The sequence below is a fragment of the Berkeleyomyces rouxiae genome (assembly GCF_048999995.1).
Source record: "Berkeleyomyces rouxiae strain 22BRR77 chromosome Unknown BrBRR77_ptg000005l, whole genome shotgun sequence".
In the NCBI taxonomy this organism is placed as follows: Eukaryota; Fungi; Ascomycota; class Sordariomycetes; order Microascales; family Ceratocystidaceae; genus Berkeleyomyces; species Berkeleyomyces rouxiae.
Genome location: NW_027396495.1, coordinates 176395 through 202758, shown reverse-complemented (window position 1 = coordinate 202758; position 26364 = coordinate 176395). Strand labels below are relative to the sequence as shown.

At 53.0% G+C, this 26364-nt stretch overlaps 8 protein-coding genes across 8 annotated transcripts; 4 read left to right on the top strand and 4 right to left on the bottom strand.

Moving 5' to 3' along the window:
* Positions 1-331: 331 nt before the first annotated feature.
* On the top strand, positions 332-4478 carry BROUX77_005181 (uncharacterized protein; the record flags this gene model as incomplete). The annotated part of the gene is made up of 3 exons (XM_073750026.1): positions 332-564; positions 686-2940; positions 3007-4478. 3 exons carry the CDS (start codon positions 332-334, stop codon positions 4476-4478), a joined length of 3960 nt encoding a protein of 1319 aa, XP_073604067.1.
* Positions 4479-4901: 423 nt separating this feature from the next.
* On the top strand, positions 4902-6218 carry BROUX77_005180 (uncharacterized protein; the record flags this gene model as incomplete). The annotated part of the gene is made up of 1 exon (XM_073750025.1): positions 4902-6218. The coding sequence occupies one exon, from the start codon at positions 4902-4904 to the stop codon at positions 6216-6218; it is 1317 nt and encodes a 438-aa protein (XP_073604066.1).
* Positions 6219-6378: 160 nt separating this feature from the next.
* BROUX77_005179 (uncharacterized protein) lies at positions 6379-9579 on the bottom strand (the record flags this gene model as incomplete). The annotated part of the gene is made up of 1 exon (XM_073750024.1): positions 6379-9579. One exon carries the CDS (start codon positions 9577-9579, stop codon positions 6379-6381), a length of 3201 nt encoding a protein of 1066 aa, XP_073604065.1.
* Positions 9580-10269: 690 nt separating this feature from the next.
* Positions 10270-11386, bottom strand: BROUX77_005178 (uncharacterized protein; the record flags this gene model as incomplete). Its single annotated transcript, XM_073750023.1, has 2 exons — positions 10270-10816; positions 10881-11386. 2 exons carry the CDS (start codon positions 11384-11386, stop codon positions 10270-10272), a joined length of 1053 nt encoding a protein of 350 aa, XP_073604064.1.
* A 2974-nt stretch (positions 11387-14360) lies between these two features.
* On the bottom strand, positions 14361-15503 carry BROUX77_005177 (uncharacterized protein; the record flags this gene model as incomplete). Its single annotated transcript, XM_073750022.1, has 2 exons — positions 14361-15178; positions 15236-15503. The coding sequence occupies 2 exons, from the start codon at positions 15501-15503 to the stop codon at positions 14361-14363; spliced, it is 1086 nt and encodes a 361-aa protein (XP_073604063.1).
* Positions 15504-16819: 1316 nt separating this feature from the next.
* Positions 16820-18049, top strand: BROUX77_005176 (uncharacterized protein; the record flags this gene model as incomplete). The annotated part of the gene is made up of 3 exons (XM_073750020.1): positions 16820-16856; positions 17006-17681; positions 17773-18049. 3 exons carry the CDS (start codon positions 16820-16822, stop codon positions 18047-18049), a joined length of 990 nt encoding a protein of 329 aa, XP_073604062.1.
* Positions 18050-20093: 2044 nt separating this feature from the next.
* On the bottom strand, positions 20094-21248 carry BROUX77_005175 (uncharacterized protein; the record flags this gene model as incomplete). Its single annotated transcript, XM_073750019.1, has 1 exon — positions 20094-21248. One exon carries the CDS (start codon positions 21246-21248, stop codon positions 20094-20096), a length of 1155 nt encoding a protein of 384 aa, XP_073604061.1.
* A 2577-nt stretch (positions 21249-23825) lies between these two features.
* BROUX77_005174 (uncharacterized protein) lies at positions 23826-24413 on the top strand (the record flags this gene model as incomplete). Its single annotated transcript, XM_073750018.1, has 1 exon — positions 23826-24413. One exon carries the CDS (start codon positions 23826-23828, stop codon positions 24411-24413), a length of 588 nt encoding a protein of 195 aa, XP_073604060.1.
* Positions 24414-26364: the final 1951 nt, after the last annotated feature.

Genomic DNA, 26364 nt, shown 5'->3' with positions numbered 1-26364 from the left:
GACACCCACGTGATATAACCATCCAATTCCATCCAATCCAACCGACTCTGCGCCCGTCTCAGCTCCGCTTCCCCCAGCTGCGCCTGGACGCCGCCGTCTGCGACAGTGTCGCCGACCACAAATTAGGTATCCGACGCCAACCCTCTTGCTTAGACGCACAGGCGCCTCCCAGCTCGCGATACACACATAGCCCCATTAGCTACCGACACTACAGATCCAGATACTTTTTCTCTCCATTCTGCTGTCGCCCATCTGCTCTATGCCGAGCCAGCCCTCCCTCTACTGCTTCCATCTCTCTTGTTACGGCCCGCCGGGGCCCTCCAGTCTCGCCATGACGCGTGAATCCCACCGCCGGCCCGTTCTCGGCGCCACCGACAGCCAGTCCGACATCCCGGCCTACCACGAGCTGCTCGGCCTTTTGTGGGAGCACGCAAGCTTTCCCCGCCTGCCGCATGATGCCCCCCAAGAGCTGCGCGACTGCTTGGTGAATCTCGATGATCCGCGCCAGCTTTACAAGGTACACAATGCCAGCCGACGTCATGGCTTTATAACCTTGGTGGAAAAGTAAGTGCATTCCTTGTATTGTACATACCTGCACTGCCTCGTATACCCCAAGCTGCCCTCTTGATCGTTCTCCTCTTGTCTAACCAGTTGTGGTCTGTCCCCCCCTCTCTCTGCACTACAGGTTCATCTTCCAGCTTCAGCGCGGCTGCGGCTCCTCTTCCTGCTTAACAACCACCTGCCTCACATGTCGCCAGCACGCCGTTGGCTCTGCGCCGATTCGCCGATATAACTCGACTAGCGCCCGAACTCTCGCCATCTGTCTGGCCAGTCAAGTCAACCCCGAACGCTTCCTATGTCCATTCCTACCTCCGCCCTCTGCACCCAGCGATACCGTCAACACCATCTCTTTCTCCCAGTCTTCGTGGTACCAAAACCGATCTTCTGCCGCATCAGCAAACTCCAAAGCGGCCTTGGCTCAAAAGCGAATAGGCCCCTCAAAATACCACCGCCGTGTCCCTCTTGCGCCTCTTTCTCCGCAAAGCTCTAGAGAGACTCCTAGCAGTCACAACCAGAACTTGGAAGCTCCCTCTGGGCAAGCTTCGACCTCGCATCTCGTTATTAGTGAAAAGGCTGTTAGTAGAGACCATCGGTCCGTCTCGGCAAATCTCTTTGGCACTGTCGCATTCCGCATGTTGGAATGGCTAACGCCCAATGCGCTGGCTTCTCTTGCGTACAAGGCTTCAGCCGCTGAGCAAGATGAAATCTCTCTTCAAGAAGCTGCTGCCATCCCACTTCCAGCATCAGCTTCGGGAAGTCCGCGAAGTCAGTCGCCAGTGTGCGACCCGACATCATCACATCATTCCCGTAACAATGCCGCCTCAGACTCGACAGAATTCGATATCCAAGACCATGAGACATTCTCTTCTGGAGGCTCCCACTCTCAAGATACTACGGCATCAGAACCGACGTCCATGTCTGGCCGAACAAGTAGGAATCAAACACAACCCTCTCACCCTCGCCGCAACTCGAGTGCACATGTGAAACCAGCATTAGTCACTTCAGCTACCACCTCGAAACCTCCTTTGCGTCTCTCGCAAGACACATATCCACCATCGGTTGACGACCATCTTTCTCCCAGTCTAGCCTCTCCCAAGATAGCTCTACCAGAACGGCCATTGAAACATGTCCGGCCACCGCAAACTCCATCAGCCCGTGGCTTGTCTGAAATCGTACCCCACGTCGACTTTTTTGAGACGCACAGCAAGAGTAGCAGAAAAACAGACTCGTCATTAGATACCGAATCATCACCAGTTAAACTGAAACCACGTGTAACAACCACGAGAAGCATTGCTATCACACCGCCAGTATTCTCAGAAGATGCAGATGCCTTTAGCTCAAATAGCAGTCGCGATACTGAGCAAAAAAGCATATCTGGAGATGAATTTGTCCCAAATCCCACTGCAGGCCCACCGGACGAGATAGCCCTTCTACCACAGAGTCTTGAACATCTTAGCCTGGAAACAATCGAATTTCTATATAGAGTCATGAAGGAAGACGGAACTGTTGAAAAGCACTTCTTCCGCCCTGCTCGCATGTCCCGCGACACCCCAGAAGAATTTGGTACCAAACTACTGCGCATCGGCCGTTCTAAATCACATTCACAGTACCCCGTGGACATGAGAAGCGAATGGCAGGCCTTTCTGATACAAAGCATCTTCCATTCTCTTAGTAACCCGCAGGCCTTGATCAAATCGTTTTCGCGCAACGACAGCCTACTCTCCAGTCGCGCACTATGGTGGGGACTTGCAAAGCTGATCGATAGCCAGCCTACACTCGTGTTTCACAGCCTTTGGATGGCATCGTCTAGTTTGTTTAGTGTCCCCAAGTCCTTGCAAACCTTGAGATCTCCCACCACACAGGTCTTTCGCAAATCAGATGTCTCATTGACAAACAAAGAGGCTGGCCAGGTCATGTCCATCTGTCTTCACGCCTTGATTGCATTAATACCCGAGATATCCAACAGAAACACCCTCTATGACATTTCACGATTACGCTCTATAGGGCTCTCAGTTACGAGCAAATCAAAAGCTACAACAGAAACCTACCTACAGTGCGACGATGCATACACAGACGAAGTTGCCTTGCGCCTAGCCCGCAGACTCTTCTTGGCCATTGTGGCACGTCAGCATTATGCAGACATGGGTGCTATGACATGGGTGAATGAAGATCAAGATGCCGATCGCGATGTTCTAAAGCCTCTGTGGGAACAGCTTGACCAACTCAATGTTGACGACAAGGGCGTTTCTCATCTTGAGCGAGTTGTCATCATCCTGCTCGATTGGGCGCGGACTGTGATTATTCACGACTGGGACGGCGAGGGTGACTTCAGCTGCAACAGCGCCTTAGCCGGAGCTCTGATTCTATTTGAACGCATGCGTAAGTCAACAAGCACTCTAATTCCTCTTCTACACGTTTAAAACACACCGCTAACTCTATATTTAGACTCGAAGCGTCGAGATCTGTTCATCTCTGATATCAACTTGCGAATCGACTACTTTTCTGAGCGTCTGGACACCACTGCCCTGCCTGTTGGCTGGCTCAACTTCACCTCCTCTTCCAAGCGAAAACACATTTTAGACTATCCTTTCCTCTTCACTCCGGCAACGTTAGTCTCTCAGTTCCGTGCCATTAACTTTTCCCGCATGAGCCGCGGGTATGAAGACTCTACTTCAGTCTGGGAGACCATCCGTACCCCAATAAACAGCACTCCCATGGAAAACGACCGTCTATCTAGCTTCCTTCATGACCGTATGAAGATACATACTTCCAAATATCTTATTTTACATGTCAGCCGTCACAACATTGTCCAAGACACATTCGATCAGCTGTGGAAACGCCAAGAGCACGAATTACTGCGTCCTCTCAAAGTCCATCTTGGCGAAGACGACGGAGAAGAGGGTTTTGACTCTGGTGGTGTGCAGCAAGAGTTTTTCCGAAACGTTATATCCAAGTGCCTGGACCCAGAATACGGCGCGTTCACAATCGACTCCCGGACACGCATGGCATGGTTTGTGCCAGGCTCCATTGTCGAGAGTTGGAAGTTTGAACTGATTGGCCTGCTTGTTTCCTTAGCCCTGTTCAATGGTCTTACGCTTCCAGTTACCTTCCCCAAGGCCCTGTATTGCCGTTTGCTTGGCTATCCAGTGACCGAACTACAGCATATCGAAGATGGCTGGCCTGACTTAGCGAATGGCCTCACAACACTGCTAGAATGGGACGAAGAGAACGGTGCTGTCGAAGATGTGTTTGCGCGCACATATGAGTTCTCAGTTGATATGTTTGGAGTACCCGTGTCTCGCCAGATGGACGGTGAAAATTCAGACTGGCCGCAGCTCGGGGCCGTCAAACTTGGACAGGAGTCCCTGGCCGCCGGTAATCCCCACGACGCCCCCATGGTGACGTACAATAACCGCAGTGCCTATGTCAGTGACTACATTCGCTACCTAACGGATGTCTCGGTCCGCACCCAATACGAGGCTTTCAAACGCGGCTTCAACACGTGCCTCCATCCCAAGAGTCTTCAACTACTTACACCGCCACTTCTCCAGTCGCTTGTTGAAGGTATACAGGACATTGACGTGTCAGAACTACGTCGTTACGCGCGGTACGTTGGATGGGACGCATCACATCGCACTATCCGTGACTTCTGGTCCACTGTCAATCGCTTCGATGACAAGATGAAGCGCAAGTTGCTTGAGTTTGTCACGGCGTCAGACCGTGTGCCCGTAGGCGGTGTCAAGAACGTGCAGTTTGTGATACAAAAGAACGGAGAGGAGACTGGCGAGCACCCTCGCTTGCCCACGGCTTATACGTGCTACGGGACATTGCTTTTACCCTCATACAAGGATAAGGAGCGGCTCAAGGAAAGATTATGCATGGCACTAGAGAACGCGCAGGGCTTTGGATTTGCATGAGAGTGGTCGTCAGTTTTTTATATAGTTGACTATCCATAACCAAGTATGGTTAGCATGTGTAACAACGATAACCCTATACCCTAGCTTATTCTAGCTAGTCAGCCCCACATACGTGATAATAATGATCATTCTCTCCTCAAAGACTTCACACTTGGGACTTGAGGAAGCAGGAAACATGTTCACAGTACAAATCAGTAGTGTCAATTGTCTCATATAATGCTGTGTTTGCGCACCAATTTCGCCATACGGCGATTAGTGTCGTGTAGACTTTATGCCACCATTCCCACGCCCAACACACCTGAAACGACCAATGACGAAATCTCTGACCCCAGCACAACGCAAGATGATGTGCCCTCATTATGGAACTCGCCTGCGATAATTTTCGACGGCGGCTCAGATACGCCGCGCTTCCACTCGCGTGAAATGGCCGACGCTCTAGCCTTTTTCCAGTCGTCTACCACGCCCAAGGCCACGTTCCAGTACAGCGCCGACCGCTTCTACGACCACCGGATCAATGACCACGTGCCCGAAGTCTGCATCCTCGGCTGCTCCAACGCCGGAAAATCAACCTTTGTCAACGCCCTGCTCGGCCACCCGCTCGCCCGCTCCTCCTCCACCCCCGGCTACACCAAGCTGATGAACGTCTTCGCCTGCGGCCCCTTTGTGCCGCGTGCCGAAGTCGCCCGCTGGGCCGCTGCCTACGCCGCAGCGCGCCGCGCCCAGCGCAGCTCGAAACCCATCCCCCGCCTCGGTGCCCCCCGCGCCCTAGTGCTCGTCGACTCGCCCGGCTACGGCTTCAATTCCCGCGGCGAGTGGGGTGCGCACATTGAAAAGTACCTGCGACAACGCCGTAGCCTGCGCGGCATCGTGCTCCTGCTGCGCGCCGAGCTGGCGCTCACCCAGGCTGATGCGCAGATGCTCGAGATGCTGGCCGCGGTCTGCCGCGCGCGCCATGGCGCGGCCAGCAGCGGGGCAGACACCAGCGCTGAGGCCTTCCCGCCCGTCAGCGTCACGATTATCTTGACGCGCGCTGACCGCTGTGCTGCACAGCAGCGGGGTAAGTCGTGGGTGGCTGTGTGCGCGGAGCGCGTGCGCGAGATCCGCGAGTGCATTGCGAAGCTGCGGGGCACCGCGGGCGCGGGCGGCTGGGTGCCGCAGATATACGTCAGCGCGGCGGGGATGGCGGGTAGTGTGGCGACGGCGCGCGATGAGGCGGTGCGTGTGCGGCGGGTGGGTGAGCATGCGGGCATGGGCGGGGCGCGCGTTGCGGTGTTGAAGATGGCCGGGATCATAGAGCCTGATCGCGCGGCGCGGACGGAGAAGCGCGAGGGCGGCGATGGGTGGGAGAGGCTGGAGGCGACGGTGGAGAAGAGAGAAAGAGGGTGGAAACGGTGGAAGGGTGATGAGGCCGTAGGGTATAAGGTGCAACGGGAGGTCAAGAAGATGGAAGTGCGGCAACGCAGGGCGAAGAGTGAAGGAGGAGCGTTGGAGCAGCGGCCGGAACGAGGAGCGCAAGAACTGTCGAGAAAAGACAGCCCGGGCAGTCTGGTCAAAGACAAGACTCAGAGAAAAGCGACACAGAGCTTACCGCCAGACTCACCGACACAAGACACTCATCCCAAGACCAAGCTCGACGAGGAGAACATTAGTCCGCAGAACAAGGCTCTTGAACAAGGCGAGAGTGGGCACACAGGCTACAACGGACAGGTCGTGTCCTTTGAAGATCTCATGTCGAAATGAAGGAGACCAGAAATGATATGGAACGGAAATATGGTGTAAGATATCAATTGCAGGCTTTTATGCACGTCCACGTACAACTAACTACAAAAGCTCAAAAAACAAACATATAAAGTGATATCGATCATCATATTCACCAGTACACTTCCACTTTTTATCTTGTCTAGTATACTTCCAGCACATAACGACCCTCCTCCTTCAGCTTCTCAATTTCGTTGCGGGGGTTCACCTTGATGCCCTTCAGCTTGGCATCCTCGGCAATCGCCTCCTCAAGAACCGCGGTGACGTCCGGCACAGGCCACGTGGGGCCACACAGGTAGAACGAGCCACCATCCTCAATGTACGCCTTGCGGATATCCTTCATTGTCTGGCGCATGCGGTCCTGGATGTAAATCTTCTCGGGCTGATCACGCGAGAACGCAGCGCCCATGAGGGTCAAGACGCCCGAGTCCAGGTAGGCTTCCCATTCCTCGCCGTAGAGGTACTCTTCGCGCTGGTGGCGCGAGCCCATGTACAGCAGGATGCTGCCAATCTTTTTGCCCTGGGCCTTTTGCATGGCGCGGTACTGCACAAAGGCACGGAACGGCGCAAGACCAGTGCCCAGGCCGGCCATGATGAGCGGCGCATCGTCGCGGACAGGCAACTTCATGACAGAGGGCTTGACCGAGACTGTTACCTTGGAGCCTACAGCCAGATTACCCAGGTAGCGCGTAGCTTGGCCCGTGCGCAGACGGCCTCGGGCGTCAGTCCAGTTAACCACGACAATCATTAGAGTGACCGAGTTGGGTGTAACAGCCTGGGCAGAAGCAATAGAGTACTCACGACGCTTCATGGGTGACACAATGTTCACCAGGTCGTGGAAGGCCGGGCGCGCTGAAGGGAAGTCAGCGAGAATATCCACATAGGTGACGGCGTCCTCTTCAGAAAGCTTTTTGAACTCCTCGGCACCCTCCTTGCTGCCCAGAGCTTGCAGCTTGGCCTTCTCGCCGGAATCGGTGGCAAACTCGGCCAGAGCCTCGTAGAAACGCTTAGGGGGCTTGCCCAAGATGTCAATGTTGTGCACCAGGCTTTGGTGCACTGTGCGAGTTTCCAGTACATTGGCGTCCTCGCGAGAGGGGACTTGTACTAGGTCATCGGCATTAAGACCGTAGGCATTGATAAAGGCAGCTACAGCCTCGGGGTCATTCTCAGCATGGATACCCAGAGCCTCGCCGATGTTGTAAGTGAGACCGGATGTGCCAAGATCAAACTCAATGTGGAAGATGTTGCGGTCATAGGTCGTGGGGGTCAGACGACGGTTCTCCTTGACAGTGACCGTCATAGTCTTGACCGGCAGATCAGGGCGCAGGGATTCCGCAGTGCCATAAACCTCCTTGAAGGCGAGAGCCTTGGCAACAGCCTCCCAGTTCTGGAGCCGGGAAATGGGCTCAGCTTCGCTCTTAGCAAAAGGAACAAATCCGGTAGCCTTGATGGTGGATGGGCGGGTGGCAGCAACAAAGTCGGCAGGAATATCAGCCCAAGAATCAGAAACTTCGATCTTCTTGAAGCACAAGCTAAGGGCGGTCATAGCATCGTTGACATTGGTGCTATAGTGGCCTCCAAGGGTGAGCAGCTTGAAAAGTTCACCATCTCCAATTTCGGGATGAGAAATCTTGAGAAAAGCAAGTTCAACAAGAAGAGCCACGGCCGCGGCGTTATCGTTGAACTCGGCGGTATCCAGGACGAAAAGACCGAGATCTTTTTCCTTGATGGTTTGGCGCACATCAGCGGAAATGCGCTTTTCAATCTCATCTTCCTTGAAGTTGGGAAGTCGCAAAATGAGGTTCGCCGAGGGCTTAGCTGTAGCCACCACATCAATGTTCTTGAGAATCAATTCGTCGCCCACAAATGTTAGGTCGGCATTGGCAATAGGATAAGGGGCCTCGATAGGCTGCTTGGAAGTCCGGATATTGGTGCGGACAATACCGCCCTGAACTAAGTTGTCAAAAGTCTCGTTGAAGTACACATTTGTGGTTGCTTGGCGGGCGAGGAACTTGGCAATGGTGGCTGGCACTCCGGCGGAGTTGGAGGAATCAGCATCCCAGAAGGAGAATTGCGAGGAGGCGGCGGTCTCAGTGGTAGCCAGAGCACCGTCAACAACCATGACGGTCTGGCCGAAAATATTGCCAATGCTTTCCAGGGTGACAGTCTCTGAAGGCGAGTACTTGTATTCCGAGACAACAGGGTCACTAGCCCATTTACCAGAAAATGATACGGCAGTTAGGACATCGGTGTATAGCGCCGACTGCACACTAGCATCGGCCGAAGCGCCCTCTTTAACCTGGCCCAGAACCGCGATGTTTTGGACAGTATTGGGGAGAATGCTAAGAAACTGTTCCTCGGCAAATGGGCGGTAGAGGCGAACGTTCACCACGCCAATCTTGGAGCCAGAGTTAGCTGATAAGCGAGAAACAGCCTGCTTGGCCAGCTGGGCCTCAGCGCTCCCGAAAACAACCAAAACAGTTTCGGCATCCTCGGCGCCCGCGTACTCGAAGGGCTGATAGTTGGTTCCCAGCTCATTGTTCAAGAGAGTCAGGATCTCCAAGGCCTTTCCAGCAGCATCCAGATGCTTATTCAAGCCAAAAATCTTAGGTTGGATAGTTTGGTAGAGGTGGGCAACGCCGGTCTCGCTAAGAGTATCGACTAGGCGTAGAGTCTCGCGGGCCATGCGCACGCCGTCATACACGTGCAGAGCCGGAACAACGCTGGCCAGAAGGGTAGCCAGAAGAGCCATGTGCTGGGCCTCATAAGCCGAGGCGCTAGCGACAAGACCAAGGCCAAGGTCCTCTGCCAAACGCAGGGCGTTGTCATACTCGGAAACAACACCGTGGTCGGCAACATAGCCCAGCGCAGGCACATGAGCTACAAATGGAGAAGAAACGCCGTAAAGGAGGGAGATCTGGTCCAAGGTTTGGCGCAGCTGGGTTAGGGTGGCGGAGGGCGCTAGAAGGGTCTGCGGAATGTGACGCTTTTTGAGGTCGAAGTCAGGCGAGAAAATATAGCCAAGAGCAAAAGAGCCGGCACCAGTACGGGTTTGCAGCGGAATCACAGCGGCCGGAGAACCATATATGTTCTTCTCACCACGAGCAGCCCATTCCTCGGCGGCAATGTCCAGGTCGAAAGTCTCGGGCGAATATGAGAAGATTTTGTCTGAGAGCTTGTAGGCGACCTGCTGCACGAGAAGCTGGGCCGTGACATAAGAAGGGCCGGAGAGCGAGGAGAGAGCCGGGATCTGGCCAAAGGGCAGACTGGAGGACTGGTTGGTCAACTCGGCGGGAGCAGCAGCGGCAGCGCCGCCGCAGCTTTCTTGGTGCTTGAGCTGCATGATAGGAGGCGAGGGGAGGCAGAGGAGAGGCAGAGGAGAGAATATAGTCTCTAGCAGGGAACAATGGAGAGACAGAGAAGAGGGAGAGGTCGCAGCCAGGCAGTATCAAGAGAACGGAGGAGGAAGAAGAAGAAGAAGACCATTGCTGCAGCCGCCTCTAATAGAAAAAAAAAAGGCGCAGCGGCGGATCCCTCCGAAGACGCCATCGCTGGCTCCGGCTCCAGGTGCTAGCTGGCTTCTGGCGAGTGGTGCGATTAGATAGTTACTCGGTCGTTCTGTGTGTTTGTTAGATGGGACCATCGCCCTCAGAATCACGCAATTCTTCTAGACCGTTTTGGGCTTGGTAGTCTTGCGGACCCGCTTTTTCTGTCCTTCCGCCCGCGCGTTCCTGTGGTTCGTGTGGGGGGCGGCCCGGCGGTACCTGGCGCCAGCTGGTGGTCCGAGTGCCGCCAGCTGCCAGCCATCGGACCGCGCCGGCGCGGGGCGGGGCCGGTAAAAGCGCACCGGCGTGGGTCGAGAGAGTGGGGTGTTCGGCAGGCATGTAGGCAGGGAATAACAAAGCCAGAAGAGGCAGGCGCAATTGTGTTACGGCAGGCATTGTGTGTATTCATAAGTCGTTACTACAGCCATTTTGTTGGTTTCTCATTGGCTGGCTGGGCCAAGGTGGGGCAATCCGTCATCATCAAATCATCAGTGCCCACCCCGCAAAACATCTGCCACCACATCCTCAAAGTCAACTCTGCGCATCGTTGTGCCGAAATGAGAACACGACACGATTCTGCTCAGCTGCTGCTTTAGTCTATCTACCAACGCATGATCTGCACAGAGCTCCCCTGTTCCGGTTCCCGTTGCGGCGGACCGTCCGCCTTGTGGCCGGACCAGCCTGCTTTCCAGCTCGAACCAAGCCTGTGTCGGCGTCAACTCCAGATTGCTCCGGGTATTTCCTGTGCTATTGGCATTGGTTGGCCGCGCCATACTGCGCAGTGCCTTGTAAGATATTCCAGAGCCTTCCCATGACACGAGTGTTCTGCCTTGAACGCCGAGATAGTCGTGGGCTGTCCCGCTGTCAGCAACTTCGTCAAGCACCGAAAACACAGCACAGGATGCAGCAGTCAGACACAGGGCTGAGGCCGTCATAAGATGCCCGGACTCGCGCCGCGAACTAGACGATTGGGAGTGGCGGCAGTTGTGGTAGAAGTCCTCGCAGCGAAAGTGTTCCCAACAGGGGAATTCAAGGCTTTGCGTTCGTTAGTCTTTGTCTAGCTTTTGAATCTGTGTATACTTGGGTACGTAGCACTTACGCTAATATAAAGTTTATTGCCACAAGTTCAACCTCTGGCATTCCCGCTGCCTGGGCTGACCGCAACGTGATAGCGAAGCATGGCACTTGTAAGACCGGGTCAATAACAAAATTGGCTTTTATTCTGCGTGATTCTATTTGGAGCGGCCGTCTTAAGCTTTGGCTACCGCTGTTACTGCCGGTAGAAGATTCTCGGTTTACTGAAGGCGTCCGCTCGGAATATCGGGCTCGGAGTAAGCTGCTACGGTCATGCATAGGTCGGCCGCTGTGGTGGCTGTTGCGGCCTTGCCTACTGTCGTCGGAAAATATATCATGAACAGTCGTGCTGATATGAGAACGCATCTGAGAAACTTCATGCTCTAATTGGGCTTGGGCTCTGCGGTGGTCATGGTAATCCTGATAACGCTGGACAAGCAGTTGTAGTTCCGCATCTGAGTATCCAAGACGAGACGGAGGCGGGTGACTCGGGGCTGTCAAAACGGACTGGGAGGCGTTGCTAGTGTCCATCTGGAATAGTGATATGCTAATGATGCAAAGAAGGTATAAGAAAAGTTGTCATAGGCCGGTGTAGAGCATTGATACTCAATCTATAAATGTTAGAAAGGCCAGACAGAAAGGACAAACAGGGGCAGGTGCGTCCTCTTTTTAACAGGAAACAAAACTCAAATCAAGAAATATTCACCAAGCTGGGATGAAACAAGGAAGCGTATAGTCAGAGTTTCTGTCCGGAAATGGTTCGAGCCGCGAGCCAACACAGAGGGATGCAAAGGCTAGATGAGAAAAGAAGACGTCAAACAACAGGCTAGAGTTCTAGCATCACAATCCAACTTGACAAAAAGATGTCTAATAACCCAACGTCTTCAAAAGCGGACGCCTTGTATCCATGGCCAGGGCTACGATGCGATGATGGGGCCATGCGGTGATGTCTTGGACCCTGTATGTGGATATGGCACAACAGCGTGTCAGGAAGATTCGATTGATTCCGTCCAAGCCTCTCCCCAGTCCCCCTGCTGAGCGTATTGTTGCTCGACAATTGCGAGCAGCTATTTGATGTCTCTATGCATGTACAGCACAGCAGAGCACAAGTGCCGTTACTCGCCGCACATACGAGTCGGTGACCTGTGTGTCGCTGTACGTGCGTACCGAAGAGGCTGCAGTTCTGCAAGACGCATTTATGTTGCCGCAGGGTTTTGTACTTGTTCTTGTGCCTGTAACGAATTGTAAGCCGCTCTTAGTAGGTCTGAACAGGTCCCCTCTAGCAACACTGTGTACATGGAGCCGAGGCCATGGCCACGCTAGACCCTTGTTCCCCGTCCAATAACATAGCTTCCCATTCTCACCCCCTGTTCCCTGTCCCTCCCGAAAACTCAAATAGTTTGCCTGGTCTGGTTTCATGCAAGTATTTGAAATCGAAAAATTGCCCACCACTAGGCGAAAGGATGACATGTCCATATCCAGTAACTTATGGAAGCCCTGGATTGAGACAAATAAGTAGCTAGCAACGATAAAATCCCACAGTTAACCGCGATCCATTTCCTAAACTTTCTTCTTCGTTTCGGCAAGAGCGTCATTAGTTCAGCTAATATACGGTTCATTTTCGGCTAAACCAATCGGCCAGATGAGACTCGGCTTCGACTTCGACTTCAACTTCACTCACCCCAAGAACCGCATCGCGAGGTCCTGGCTCGGTTCTAGAAGGAGCTTGCCGAGAAAAGGGGATTCAACACTGGCACGCGGCCCCGTCATATCCATAGCTAGACTCATATAGAGGGCATACACATAGTTGTAGCTATACGATACGGAATATATTCAGGCTTACTTACACATGTTCATCAACCTCCAACGGCACCACCCAATCTCCTGTTTATTAATGCACTACTACGCAACAATGCCCAATACAACATGCTTCAGAATAGCCTGCAACAAAACTCATCATATCTCACAAACTCGGCCATCGTCATAACCTGCTTATCCTGTTATTCACAAAGCAACAAAAGGGCCACGACGGAATTAGCAGCTGCAGACTACGTGCGACGCATGCCATGCCATGCTATGCCAATAACCGAAGAGATCCCAAGGCCCAGGCTGACTCTTGTTTCGGATGCCCTGTCATGTTCGCTGGCTATGGCTGAAACATGGCCAGCATACAGATATGAACCGTGTTCGTGTCTACCCATTCACTTCATGTCTAGTAACAGCTTCAATTTCCATCAAAAGACACCGACATCTCACTGGTCGAGGGAGACCAGGAGAGAGGAAAACAAGGTGACAGAAAGTAGCTTCAGGGATGAACTTGACCGCATCATCGGACAGGGGTGTGTAATCCTCAGCCCTGCAAGTATTTGAGTTTCTTCACTGGCGTCAACCTTGTCTTCTCTTTTTGGGTCTTGTCTCCGGTATAGGCAACGGCGCACGTCGCAAAATCAGATCCAACCCTGCCTCCGGCCGACAGTGCAAACGTACACTTTTACAGGTATTTGTACATACAAACACGATCATATACCTTAATAAAATAGCCTCGTCACTGTCAGTCGGACTTGGGTGCAAATGTCCAAGTCACCACGCATATTTACATATCTTGTCCCCAGGCAAAGCTGGCCAACATCATCATGGTTGGGTCCTCTAGAAATGTCTTCGGAACAAGAGAGGAGAGAGGCAGGTCAACGGTACATACATGACAGACCAATAACATAAGGAAAAGGAAATAAAGAAATAAGATCTCAGCGTGTGAGTCGCCACCTTTAATGTCCAACGCGTCGGCTAGCTTAGCATTTGACTCCGACTTGACACAACCGAGGGCGCATTATTCAGGTAGGCATAGGTAGAGGCGTGGTGGCCACTGCAACTGCACCACATGAGAGAAGCATTTGTCACAAGCCTCGCTGACACTCTCGTCCAAGCAGCACTACACAGTGGTCGAAGCATGGAGTCGAGTGCTGTGTTTCAGGGACCCTTAGCTTCCAGTCTACAAGACACCAGCGGACACGTTCGAATGCACGTACATAACTACAGTTATACAAATACATAGAACCACATGCAGTAATTGGTCAACTTTGAACAGAGAGAAACTCAAATAGTTACCCATATATCACCCCTTCCAAATTGGTGAGCCCGCAGTTTGCATACAGTTACCCAGGTCCCCTGCTGCATGCTCATATCCCCTTTAGTAGCGCCTTTGTAATTGCTTCTTGAATGGCGGTTGTGTCTAGACCCTGGCTGTGGCTATCACATCGTATGATTATGCGGTGATATCATACCTAGTCTCGGGGTAGATGCCGCCAAACTATTCTTTTGGGACCATAGAAAGGGATTTGGATTCCTGGATAAGCTTTCTAGCCAGCCTGGATATTGGGACAACTACACCGCATGGCCATCTGGTCAGGTGTTGCATTCCCAATTCCATATTGCAACAGCATCGCGCTCACCCCTCCCTTCTCGCGCAGCGCACCTCCATTACCCCACCTCCCTCTCTCTATCTCGCTTATTCCATCTGTCGTACATTAATGTTGATCCGCTTATTCCGCAACCAGCCCCGCCATTCTTCAAACTCGTCTATACTGTCATCATCTGCGTCATCTCCACGCTTCCGCGCCGGCCAATCCTGTAGATCTTCAGGACACGAGTCTCGGAATACCTTAGGCACGCCGTGCCAAGCATACCGGGATTCTTCCGTCATATAGACGACATCTCCCGAGCGGATGCGCAGAAGCAAAAACTTTTTGTTAGTTTCTTGGTCCTGGTTGACAGAGTCGTCGATATTGTCCCAGTCAACATCATTCGGTGCAATCATAAACAGACTGTCACAGCCTATGCTCAAGCTGACCAGTCCACGATCCGTCTTTTCACTGACATCGCGGTGCATCATCATAGTGTCGCCCGGGGTGTAGAAATTCACAATGGCCGCCTGTGCAACAGTCTGGGGGAACATGGCATGCAGAAAGCTGCCCAGATCTTGAGGGAACTCGGGCGGTATTGTCCCCGGATATATGCGGTTCGTCCAGTCGAACTGGCCGCCGAGGGTCACCCACGAGAGCCGTCTGTTCAGCACTTGTTTCGCGGAGAGTGGCTTGTGCACAGCAGGGTCTTTGGGCATGAAGAGAGTTTCTGAATTTGGAGAGTAATGAAAAAAGGACTTAGGTTCCCCTGTCGGGGAGCCTGTGTGTGACTTTGGATAGGGAATGTTGTAGTGCAGATGCAAGTTTGTCTTGTGATCGGCGTTATTCAGGTCACGATGCACCACACGATCAATAATGATCTTCTGTGCCTCTGAAGGTATCAGGTTCGGTACAATGAGCAGGCCTTGAGAATAGAGTTAGCTGGTGACGTCGATATGATACCAATCATGAAACCACTCACCAGGAACTAGCGGATGGTACAGAATAGGCATGTCCTGAGGCAGCACTGGAGACTCATATCCAAGATGTTCCCACGCACGGGCTATATTCTCAGACGGTATTATGCCGGAGATGCAAAAGTTCCGTGCTTGCTTCGAGTCCCGTGGATCGTCAATCTCGGGCCCGCTCAAAAGCTCATCCTGATCGGTGCGAGAGAAGGCTTTCCAGATTGCCTTGAGCTTCGGTGCCGGTTGTTCGTGTGCGTCAAGCTCTGTTAAGTCACGTGCCATTTTAACCTATGAGCTGGGACGAAACTCCTAGTCAAAAGGTGCTGATTTTAGTTGTATTCGGGGGAATCTGTAAAATTGAAGTCACTTCAGTGGGGGTAGTTAATCCCAATAGTTTTTTTTGGTGTCATGTTGCACAAGTTGTGATGGGCCTTAGGGTTATATCAGTATCTGGGTCTGCCGAGTGACAGCTGTAGGCACCTGTGAGACCGAGAATCGAGGGGTTGTCCTGACAGCAAGCATCATTTATTTACTTTCAACTTTTGCTTGTGAACAAACAAAGACCTTACGTGTTCAAGACAAGCAACTGAAAACGGTTGCCCGTGAAGACAAAGACACACAAACCATTTGAAAACGAATGACCAAACCAGAGACAGTTGGGTTCCTTCAGTGAAAGCGCATAGCCTTTCAAACTAAGCAACTGAACAGCCACAACTAGCCATGGTGAATAGCCAAGTGACCTGATCCTGAAGTGCCACCATTACACTCCCTGATAACAGATTGGCGAGTGAGCGAGGGGCCAACAGGCATGTCTCAAAAGGGAGAAAAATAAACAAGGTGGCCATATTGGCTTTGGCCCTGGCTTGTGATCAACTCAAGGCTGTCTGTCTACAGACCTACAATGACGTGCAGGCTCGGTTGGTCCCAGGAACAGCTCCTCATGCAAAAGTAGCCGACTCGCGGGACACCACGAAGTAGTGAAAGTGTTGCATGGCCGACCAGAATGAAGTTTGTGGGCGATAGCCTACAGGTATATGTCCAGCCAATGGTAGACCGGGGGGGCATTTTTATGGATATATGGACGTGTAGTATCAGTATTGGGCTTTTTGGGACTGAAGCTGGTTTTTAGCCGGCGTCAAGAGCCCAAATCAAAACAGAACTAGGCGAAAGACGAAGTAAATAAAGCGGTGACTTATTTGTTTTGTCGCGTGGGAGCGAAGGGCATTTCATCACGTGTCGGTCCTGGACCACCAGCATGAATCCACTAGGAGGAGAGGGTGTTGTGTTGCAGCCTCTGGATACAGGGCATCTCCAGTAAATCTAGTGAAGGACATGGCCTAAGCAAGACCTGAAAGTAGAGGCTATCCACTGAAAACTATCGTCCCGCGCTGGTGGCTCCAATGCGATAAAAAAAACACAGAGCTTCCCTTTTCTACCTGAACTTGTCCTCTCTTGGGACTGCATCTCCATAGTAGCTTCCATTTGTCTCTGCTATCTTTGACACGTCGGGTCGCTGTCACTTTCTCTCCTTTGTCGCCTCTTCTCCTCAATAGTCGAAGCACTCCTCTATCTGCCACCCACCAACACCACCTGCAGCAATGGACAACTACCAGAAACTCGAAAAGATTGGTGAAGGTGAGTAGGCGCAAGGCTCAACCCCCAAGAGCCTCACCCTGATTAGGCTGGCTGGCCTTGGTCCCGTCCATATACCCTCTACGAGTACTCCATCAGTCCACAACTATGGCTCTTCTGTGCGACCTGCTAACACTGGCTCTTTCTGACAGGCACCTATGGTGTCGTCTACCGCGCCCGAGACCTCCAGAACGGTGGTCGCATAGTAGCATTGAAAAAGATTCGCCTTGAGGCCGAAGACGAAGGCGTGCCGTCGACGGCCATCCGAGAGATTTCGCTACTCAAAGAGATGCGAGACCCCAATATTGTGCGGCTCTTTAACATTGTCCACGCCGATAGCCACAACCTCTATCTTGTCTTTGAGTTTCTCGACCTCGACCTGAAAAAGTACATCGAGTCGCTGCCGCAGAGTGACGGTGGCCGTGGCAAGGCCCTGCCCGAGGGCTCTTCCGATACTCTGCGCCACATGGGCCTTGGCCCTGCCGTTGTCAAGAAATTGATGTGGCAGCTGTGCCAGGGCGTCAAGTACTGCCACATGCACCGCATCCTGCACAGAGATCTGAAACCGCAGAACCTGCTTATTGATCGGGACGGCAACCTGAAGCTTGCGGATTTCGGTCTGGCCCGTTCCTTTGGCGTGCCGCTGCGCACCTACACCCACGAGGTTGTCACGCTGTGGTACAGAGCGCCTGAGATTTTGCTGGGTGGCCGCCAGTACTCGACTGGCGTGGACATGTGGAGTGTGGGATGCATCTTTGCCGAGATGTGCACTCGGAAGCCTCTGTTTGTCGGCGACTCTGAAATTGATCAGATCTTCAGAATCTTCCGGTGAGTTTTGAATTTTAAGGCGCACTTTTTGTCTCGCCTCTAGCCACTTGTCTTTTGACCAACTAACCGTTTCTCCCTTCTCCCTCCGCAGCATCCTTAGCACGCCTACGGAAGAGGTTTGGCCAGGCGTTACTTCCTACCCCGACTTCAAGTCTTCCTTCCCCAAGTGGCAGAGAGATCCCAACTCATCACTCTGCAAGCCGCTTGACCACACAGGCCTCGACATGTTGGAGCAGATGCTTGTGTACGATCCTGCTGGCCGTATCTCCGCGAAACAGGCGTGCAACCACCCCTACTTTGAGGAGTACCAACAAGCTATTGCCGCCCAGCAGCACCCTCAGTCGCGGGCCCGCGCCAGCTACTACTAGAAGCGTCTCTCCACGAAGCCGAGCCGTCTATGTCACTGGACCTTGAGGGCCAAATCATGTGTCATGGGAAGGACGACAACAACAACAAATTGTCTGGTTGTTGCATGGAACGGAAACATCACATAGAAAACAAAGGGAGGAAAACAGAGAGGAACTGTGTCTGCCCTGAGAGGCAAACAGGACAGCCATAGGCTCATCTTGCAGGTCAGGCTTCAATGGGAGACTAAGGTGGAAAGGCTATGTCCTTCTAGGCTTGTTAAATCCACTGACTTGGGTCCAGGTATCATTTCTTTTTGCCTTGTTGCTCCTCTGTTCTTTTTTTTCTCCGAGAGACACTTGTGATGTATCTTGGTTGTGATGGAGGCTTGAGAACGGTAGGTAGGGCACACCTAAACGGCCGATTTGTCTGTGTTATATTTTTTTCGTTTTTTCTTGTGCTGTTCTTCGAGGATGATATCCATTTTGTTTCTCTGCTTTTGTTATCAAAAATGTGATGATGATGAAAGTCTTTATTTATCTGTCTACTCGCGAGGGATTCTCGACATTCGACAGGGGACTATTTCTAGTACCAGGAAAAATACATAACAGAAGCAAAAACCAAAATCTAAAACCATGCATACAGAAACCCCACAATCCAAAGTATAATGACAGGAGGTCTCCCACCTGCCCAGCGCAGAGGCTGTCCGTCCGCGTGGCCCCAAACAAGACCCAGAGTCCTGGCCTCACCGCCAATGTAGTGATAAAAAGATTTGTGCAAAATAAGAAAAAAGGGGGGTTGGCGGCGTATTTACGCCAGAGGGTTGGCAGCGCGGTTGCGCGAAAAAAGATTGGGCCACAGAGGCTAAGCTGCCCCGGGCAGGGTCGGACCAGGCGGTGGAGGGTCGGGTGGAGGGCGAACTGGGGAGGCCCTTCCTGCGGGTCCGTTCCCGTTATCAAAAATGTGAACACAAACCCAGCCACAGCTTCCGTAGAAATCTTGACTTGACTTGACTTTATTTTACATGACTAAGCTACATGAAAAGCATTACACGGCCCGCCGTGAGGCGGACACAGATCCTAGCAGATCTGCTAGTCATGAGAAAACCCTAGAAACCGGGGCTTTTCAACCCCCGCGCGAGCGTAGGATATCTAGTGGGTGGAATTCTGCATGTGTGGTACAAGGAAACAAGTAACAAAAAAAAAAAAAAGGAAAGTATACAGAAACGAACGCAGTAAAGCACATGGTAGCAAAAGAAAAGACAGAACAGAAGCAAAACAAAAAACGAAAAACCATATCTTCGAAAGATGGCGCCGCAAACAAAGGAAATATGTGAGAAGGTGGTGTGGGTTTATTCAGCCTGCGTGGCGCTGGGCGTCAACTTCTTTGCGAGAGCGCGGAAGCCCTTCTGGGAGACGATCAACTTCTGAATGAATCTTTCTTGGAAAGGTCTAGCGACATGGGCGCAGGTCCATGCGTGGAAGGCAGACTTCTCCTCGTTGCAGTCTGGGCAGAGTAGTTCAGCGTCTTCGTGAGCAAAGCGGCGGTGGTACTGGGCGAAGTCCCCATGAGCGGATCTCGCACTTAGCACCCGACCAACCGTCTGTCGTCCGAAGCGTTTATACTCGGCGAGGGGGCGACATCTTAAACTCAAAGGTGCCACCCCGAGGGTTGTAGGAGGGATTGATTGATTGATTGATTGATTGATTGATTGATTGATTGATTGATTGATTGATTGATTCTTTATTTACCTGTCTACTCGCGAGGTATTCTCGGCATACGACAGGGGACTACAAGTAGTACCAGAAATTACATACAGAAACAGAAACCCAAAATCCAAACCATGCATACAGAGACCCCTCGCACAAAGTGTAATGACTAAAGTGTGTCCACCCGCCCAGCCCAGAGGCTGTCCTTTGCTTGTGTGGCTCCAAACCTGGCCCAGAGTCCTGGCCTCGCCGCTGATGCAGGCAAAACATAAAAACAAATACAAAGGAAACAACAAAGGGAAGTACAAATAAAGAGAGAAACAAGTAGGAAAAAGGAGGTGATGGCAGCGCAAACGCGCTAAGGGGGAGACCCCGAGGGTACGCCGTCTCCAGGTGGCAGAGGGGGCGCGGGAGGGGCCGCATCTTGCGCCTGCGTGTCCGGCCTCATGCGGCGGTGAGCCAGCAGGGCCGTGGGGGCTTTGGCTGCTTTGGCGGCCAGCCAGCAGGCTCCGCGTTTGGTACCGATCAACTTCTGAAAGAAGCTGCTGGACACCCGCTGTGGGTTGTGGTGGCAAACCCAGATGTGCTCCGGGCTCGTGTCGGCTCCGCAGAGGGGACAGGAGAGCACGGCGTCCTCGTGCTCGAAACGGCGGTGATAGGCCGCAAAGTCGCCGTGTCCTGACAAAGCTGTCAGCACCGCGCGGGCGAGGTTGCGATCGGTCTCGTCAAGGAGACTTGTCCAAGCCTTCTTCGGGGCCTGCACCGGGCGGCGCAGGTGAGGTCTGGAGTTGCGACCCTCTGCCTCCCACCAGGCGCGAAATGCGGTAGTGACCCGGGCGTGGAATTCACTGCGTGCCCAGGAGAGTGACATGCCAGTCCTTGTGGTGATTATGTCTGCACCCCACCTGGCTTGTCTGTCGGCGAGCTCGTTGCCCACGACATCGGAGTGGCCTGGAACCCAGATCGCTTCCACCTTAATGGCTTCATCTGGCCACGGTCTTGGCCGCGGATGGTTGGCGTCGGGACGTAACCAGTCCGCGCAAATTGTTTGGGCTCTCCGAAGGTGTTCCTCGGAGGTTCCGGGCTTGACGTCCCGGGACGTGAGTCTACTCACCGCTGCCATGTTGTCTGAACAGATCCAGACTTTGCGGCACCGCGGTTTGTCCCGCAGGTCGACGGCGGTTATGGCCTCGGCAATGGCCAGCACTTCGGCGTCGTGCACCTCGGCGCGGAAATGGACCGGGCGGTTTCCCGAGAGCAGGACCCGTCCCCCCTGGATAATTACCCAGCCGGCGCCAACCCTGTTCGGACTCAGCTTCGAGCCGTCTGTGTGTAGCCACAGGTCTGAAGGGGGGGAGGAGCGGACCAGAGCGAGGTGTGCTGTAGCGGCAGCCTCTTTGTCACCCCGGATCGGGGCCCGGGTCGAAGGTAGCTTGCCCTTGCACGGCGGCGGGAAGCTCGTGGACAGCTCGTATGGGAGCATACTCCTGAGCTCACCCAGTATGCCCCACATTGGCCTTATGGAGCCTAGGGGGTGGTTTGGCGGGGCCAGCGCGACTCTGAGAGTAGCCGACCCAAGGAGGTTGTCCAGCGCATAGCGCATGGGAGGGAAGCCCGATGCGAGGTTGTATATTGCACAGGGTGTGGTGCAATATAGCGGCAAAGCGGCGCAGAGGCCTCTGCGGACGGTGCGGTCGAGGAGCCTTGAGGCCCCCAGTAACCCGCGGCTCAGCGGAGCGTTGGGCGGGGTTGGGCGCCACCATGTGGCCGCAGCGATGACTACGGTTGTAGGAGGGAAGGTTGCGAGTTATCCGTAGAAATCACATCTTTCATTTCATCCGACCTCGCTTACTCAAACGTTCGGCATAAGAAAAAAAGTCCAAAAAGAAGGGTCTCCTCCGGACAGGCTTGAACTGTCAACCTCCTGATGGTCTGTGTTCCACGATGGAAGCACATAACAGTCAGACGCGCTAGCCAATTGCGCCACAGAGGATATCGGCTTTTGGTGATGTTGTTGTTGTTGTTGTTCTATTTATACTCTTCCTAAACTATGGCGCTTGGATTTTTGAGTCCGGAACAGTTGCGCTCTACAGAGATACGGGTCCGAGTTTTCTGGCATCGGTTTACCTTCATCCGCCTCCCGTATCTATTCTGGGTCCGGCTATACCCTCACGGGTCCCATAGGACTCCATCTGTAGATACCCCCTGTACGTCGATCCGAATCAGACAAAAGAAAAGAAAAACACTCAAACAAACAAAAGGAAAGGGAAAACGGCACTCATCAGATTTAGTCCTTTGTCCCCTTGATGAGGGCCACCGCCAGAGTTCTTCTGCCAGTTATGCTTCTCAGCAGCTTCTGGACAAAGGGTGCGCTCCAGGGGCGTGGCTTCTTCCTGCAGGTCCACTGGTGGGATATATCCTTGTCTCTTCCACAGGCATCGCATGTGATGACGGCGTCTTCGTGCTGGAGGCGTTCGTGGTAGTCCCTGAAGTCTCCGTGTCCAGACATGGCTGCCAGCACTGCGCCTTGTATGTGCATTGGTCCTCCTGGGAGTGCGCTTTGCCTTGGTTTCGGGAAAGTGAGCTTGGCACGGAAGGCATTGTCCTTGATGGCTGTCTGCTCCTTGAACCGTTTCTCATGCCTGGCGTGAGTGTTCTCTCTGATCCATCTTTTGGCTCTGGCCAGGGACATATGTCTTTCCCAGGTCTCCACTGCTGCCTCTTTTGCTAGCCTGTCTGCTTGGTCGTTGCCGTGTATGTCCGTGTGGCCCGGGACCCAGATGCAGCACACTTGTAGGCCTGGATGCGTTCCTTTGACCGTTTGGATCCAATTCTTTGCCAGGTCTACTTCGTATTGTGACGTGCCCGTCTTGGTTGCCTTGTTGTTCAGACGCCGAACTGCTGCTTGATTGTCTGAGCAAATCCAGATTGTTTGGTTTCTCTCGATTTGCTGGGTGGAGAGACGTTGAAGACCCAGACTTATGGCCTTTATTTCTGCGTCCGCGACCTCCGCCCATTTTCCGCATGTAAAGTTCCCTCTTGTCAGGCATGTACTGTCCTTTTCTGCATACCATCCTGCGCCTGACCATCCGTCCATGAGTTTGGAGCCGTCTGTGTATAGCCAGATGTCTCTTGTATGCTGGGCTTCCTTGAATGCTTGGTGCCACTCCGCTGCTTCCTGTTTGCTGACCCCCCAAGGAGGGGCGCTCTGGGGTGGCTGGTCTGCTGGGGTGGTCTTGTCCACGATTGGGCCGTATCTGGGCAGAGGTTTCGGCAAGAGCCTGAGCATATCTTTCGTCCTGGGCATGTTCCTTGTAGCCGTTGAAGGGTGTCCTGGGTCTAGCGTATACCAGCGGATAGCCTCCTTTCTCACTGATGCGTCCAAAATTATCTCGACCGGGGGAAGGCCTGCAGTCATGTGGGCTTTTGGTGATGGTAAGTAAGGCTTCTATTGGAGATTAAAAACTAAACAAATCACAAGCACTGGCATTCAAAAGGCATCGTTTGATCTCGATGTTTTGCGTAGATGTTGGACATAGTGGAGGGTCTAGGCACAATTGAACCCACTCCGGCTAATGCCTCAATGCGATGGCTGGGGCTGCACCTGGACGCCAAACTCCTCTTCGACAAGCACATCGCGCACGTGACCGCGGGCATCAACCGAGTGGCGAACGGCCTGAGGTATTTGGCCGGTTGCTATAAGGGAGCAGATACGAAAAGCATGCCCCATGCGGTACACGCGTGCGCTCTAAGCAAGGTACTCTTTGCGGCCAGCTCTTGGACTGGGACGGAAACGACAAAAACAGCCTCAGACAAGATAAATGTTGCCCTTAGGAAATGCTTACGGGCAGCTCTCCCTATGTATCGCACCACACCAAGAGAATGCATACACCATGCGGCAAGCTTTCCACCTTTCGGGCTCCTCCTAGAAGATGAAAAGAGACGAGAGGCGGTACGATGGCACGGACTCGACGACAAGCATCTACTTCGAGGGCCGCAGTACAATCCAGTGGTGGTGAGGCTGCGAAAACTGCTACCTGCCGAAATGGAGAAGCACACCAGGCTCAGGCCAAACGCAGCTGGGCCAGACATGCCGTCTCGAACGTGGCTAGACAAGGAAAAAGAGGCAGAGGCACACAGAGCGGAAGTTGAGATGGCCACCCCGGGAACGATCATTGCCTACTCCGACGGATCGAAGCACGAGAATGGAAACGCGGGCGCGGGTTGGGTGATTACGGAAGATGGGGCTACGCTAGAGGAAGGGCACGTAGCTCTGGGAAAATGGATGGAAGTGGCCGACACCGAGACGATTGGCGCTCTCGAAGCAGCGAGGCGGGCCACGGCGCGCGAAGGTACCGAGGAAATCTGGCTTTGTCTGGACAACCAAGGAATAGTGAACCGCCTCCGCAACCCATCAACCAGAAACAGCACATTTCAGGACGTTATCGATGAGACAAAGACAACCCTTTGCCGCTGGGCGAGCGAGAGTCCTGGGAGGAGAGTGCATGTGCTATGGGTCCCAGGCTATATGGGCTTGGAAGGCAACGAACTGGCAGACGCGCAAGCAAAACTGGGGTGCCAACAGACGACAACAGAACCCCGCGTCAGCCTGGCCGGAGCACGGAGATGGAGGCGAGACCGTCCAAGTCTCGAATACGAGGAATGGTGGCGGAAGTAAAAAGGATATCGCCCACTGGGAACTGGTGTCCCCACCGAACCTCCCTTCCGTGTCTCCCGCTACGACGGCCTCACCAGGATTGAGCTAGGCCACATCTTGGCAGCCAGAACCGGAGATGATGACTTTGACGAGTACCACGACCGATGGGAACACAACTGTCCACGCGGGTGCCGAGCCTACAACCAGCCAAAGGAACGAGGACACTGGTGGACGTGCAGGGCACTGCCGAGGCCATGGTGCCAGAGATTTGCAGACAAGCTTCTGAAAACCACAAAAGCAACAAGTGACGTTGCCAGCGTGTTACGCCGCAATCTCAAGTTCCTTGAGGAAAGACAGCCCGAGCGCCCCGAGGCTACCTAGCCACCACCCACTGCCAGCACCGAGACATAAAGGCGGGATGTTGGAGGAGAGATGAGAGAGGAAGGGTAGGCTGGAAGGAGACGAGGTAGTCGGATCGGAAGGAGATGTCGAGGAGGATTCCATGAGGAGATTTTGGGGGGCCCTTTTCCCGCCCACTAACTACAGAGAAGGAAAAGTTTTCAAAAAAATGCAGCAACGGCCATGCCCGCAAGAGGACAAAAACCACGCGTAATCCGCCGGGGACAATCCCCCGTGCCGAGAGCCGGTGGCCTTTTAGACTAGACTTCACGCGGTTTGTTGCAAACCAAAAATACCAGGTAACCAACCCTGGAACCCCGCAGGTTCGCCCCCGGGCTGCGCTGGACAGAGAGTCCTCCTGGCTTCAATGCCGGACCCTAAAAAGTCACAGGAGATGCTTGAAATCTACGCGCACCTGCAATCGCTGACCGCCCGGGAGTAGTTTGGAAGATGACATCATCCGACTGCTTCCGTCCGGACTATGTCGTCGTATTGCTGCGAAATAACAGTAGGTAGACGTAAAAGAATAAAATCAAATCAAATCAAATCGATGTTGGACATAGTCAAGTCAGGTCGAGGCATGTAGGACAGGGGACTATTTTTAGCACCAAATTTACGTAACACAAGCGAAAATCTAGTTAAATCGAAATCATACATACTGTCACTCGGTAATATGCATATAGTGTGTATTGAGGGTTAAGTTCTGTACCAGCCCAAAGCAGTGGTGACGGCTAGAACCAGTCGGAAAGCACCTGGTATTCCTGTTGAAGCATATGTGTTGTTGTAATCTATGCCATAGGAATTTTGGCACATCCGTGTCCGCCATCATCGCTATTGTACGGCCGATGATCACGCTGTTGGCCCGTTCGACGACGCCGCTGGCTTCCTTATCACCGGTGGGAGATGCTTCGACTTGTATACCGAGTTTGTCTGCCACTTCCAGCAGACTGTAGTATCCGATTTCTGAACCTTGATCCAGACGAATCCGTTTTGGTACCTTGTCGGTTTCAGTCATCCATTTTTCCAGGAGTTTGACTGCTTTGTAGCCTGCTTCGAGTTTGGTTTCAAGAAATTCTGCTTCTCTCCACCGGGTTGCGTCGTCCGTGAATAGGATCACGTACTCAATCTTCTTTTATCTTTGAGTCTTTCCGGAGATCTTCATTTTGAACCCGTCAATATGTATAGCGTAGCGGGCTGCTGTTTCTCTTCGTTGCGTAGTTGACGGCGATGTCCATTTAGCATTGGTTTTTATGCAGGTTTCACAGGCCCAATTTTTGACGGTGGTATGAGGGTGTGGTGTTGGACTAGCTTTTAGTGCTTGTCCGATGAATTCCATGCTGTAGTGCCCTGTTCTGTCGTGGAAGAGTTCCATAGTATCTCTTCTGACGGTCTGTGGATCCTTTTGTGATATAGACTGTAGCGATTCGTCCGTGTCCATGATGAATAGGTCCGCGTATTCTCCCTCTGCGTTGAATTTCCCGATGTCTACTCCTCTGTCGTCCCTCCAACAATCGTTGTCCATGCGGTTTTTCATGCTGCAGAACCTCTTTGCAGATAAGATGTTGCATGATAG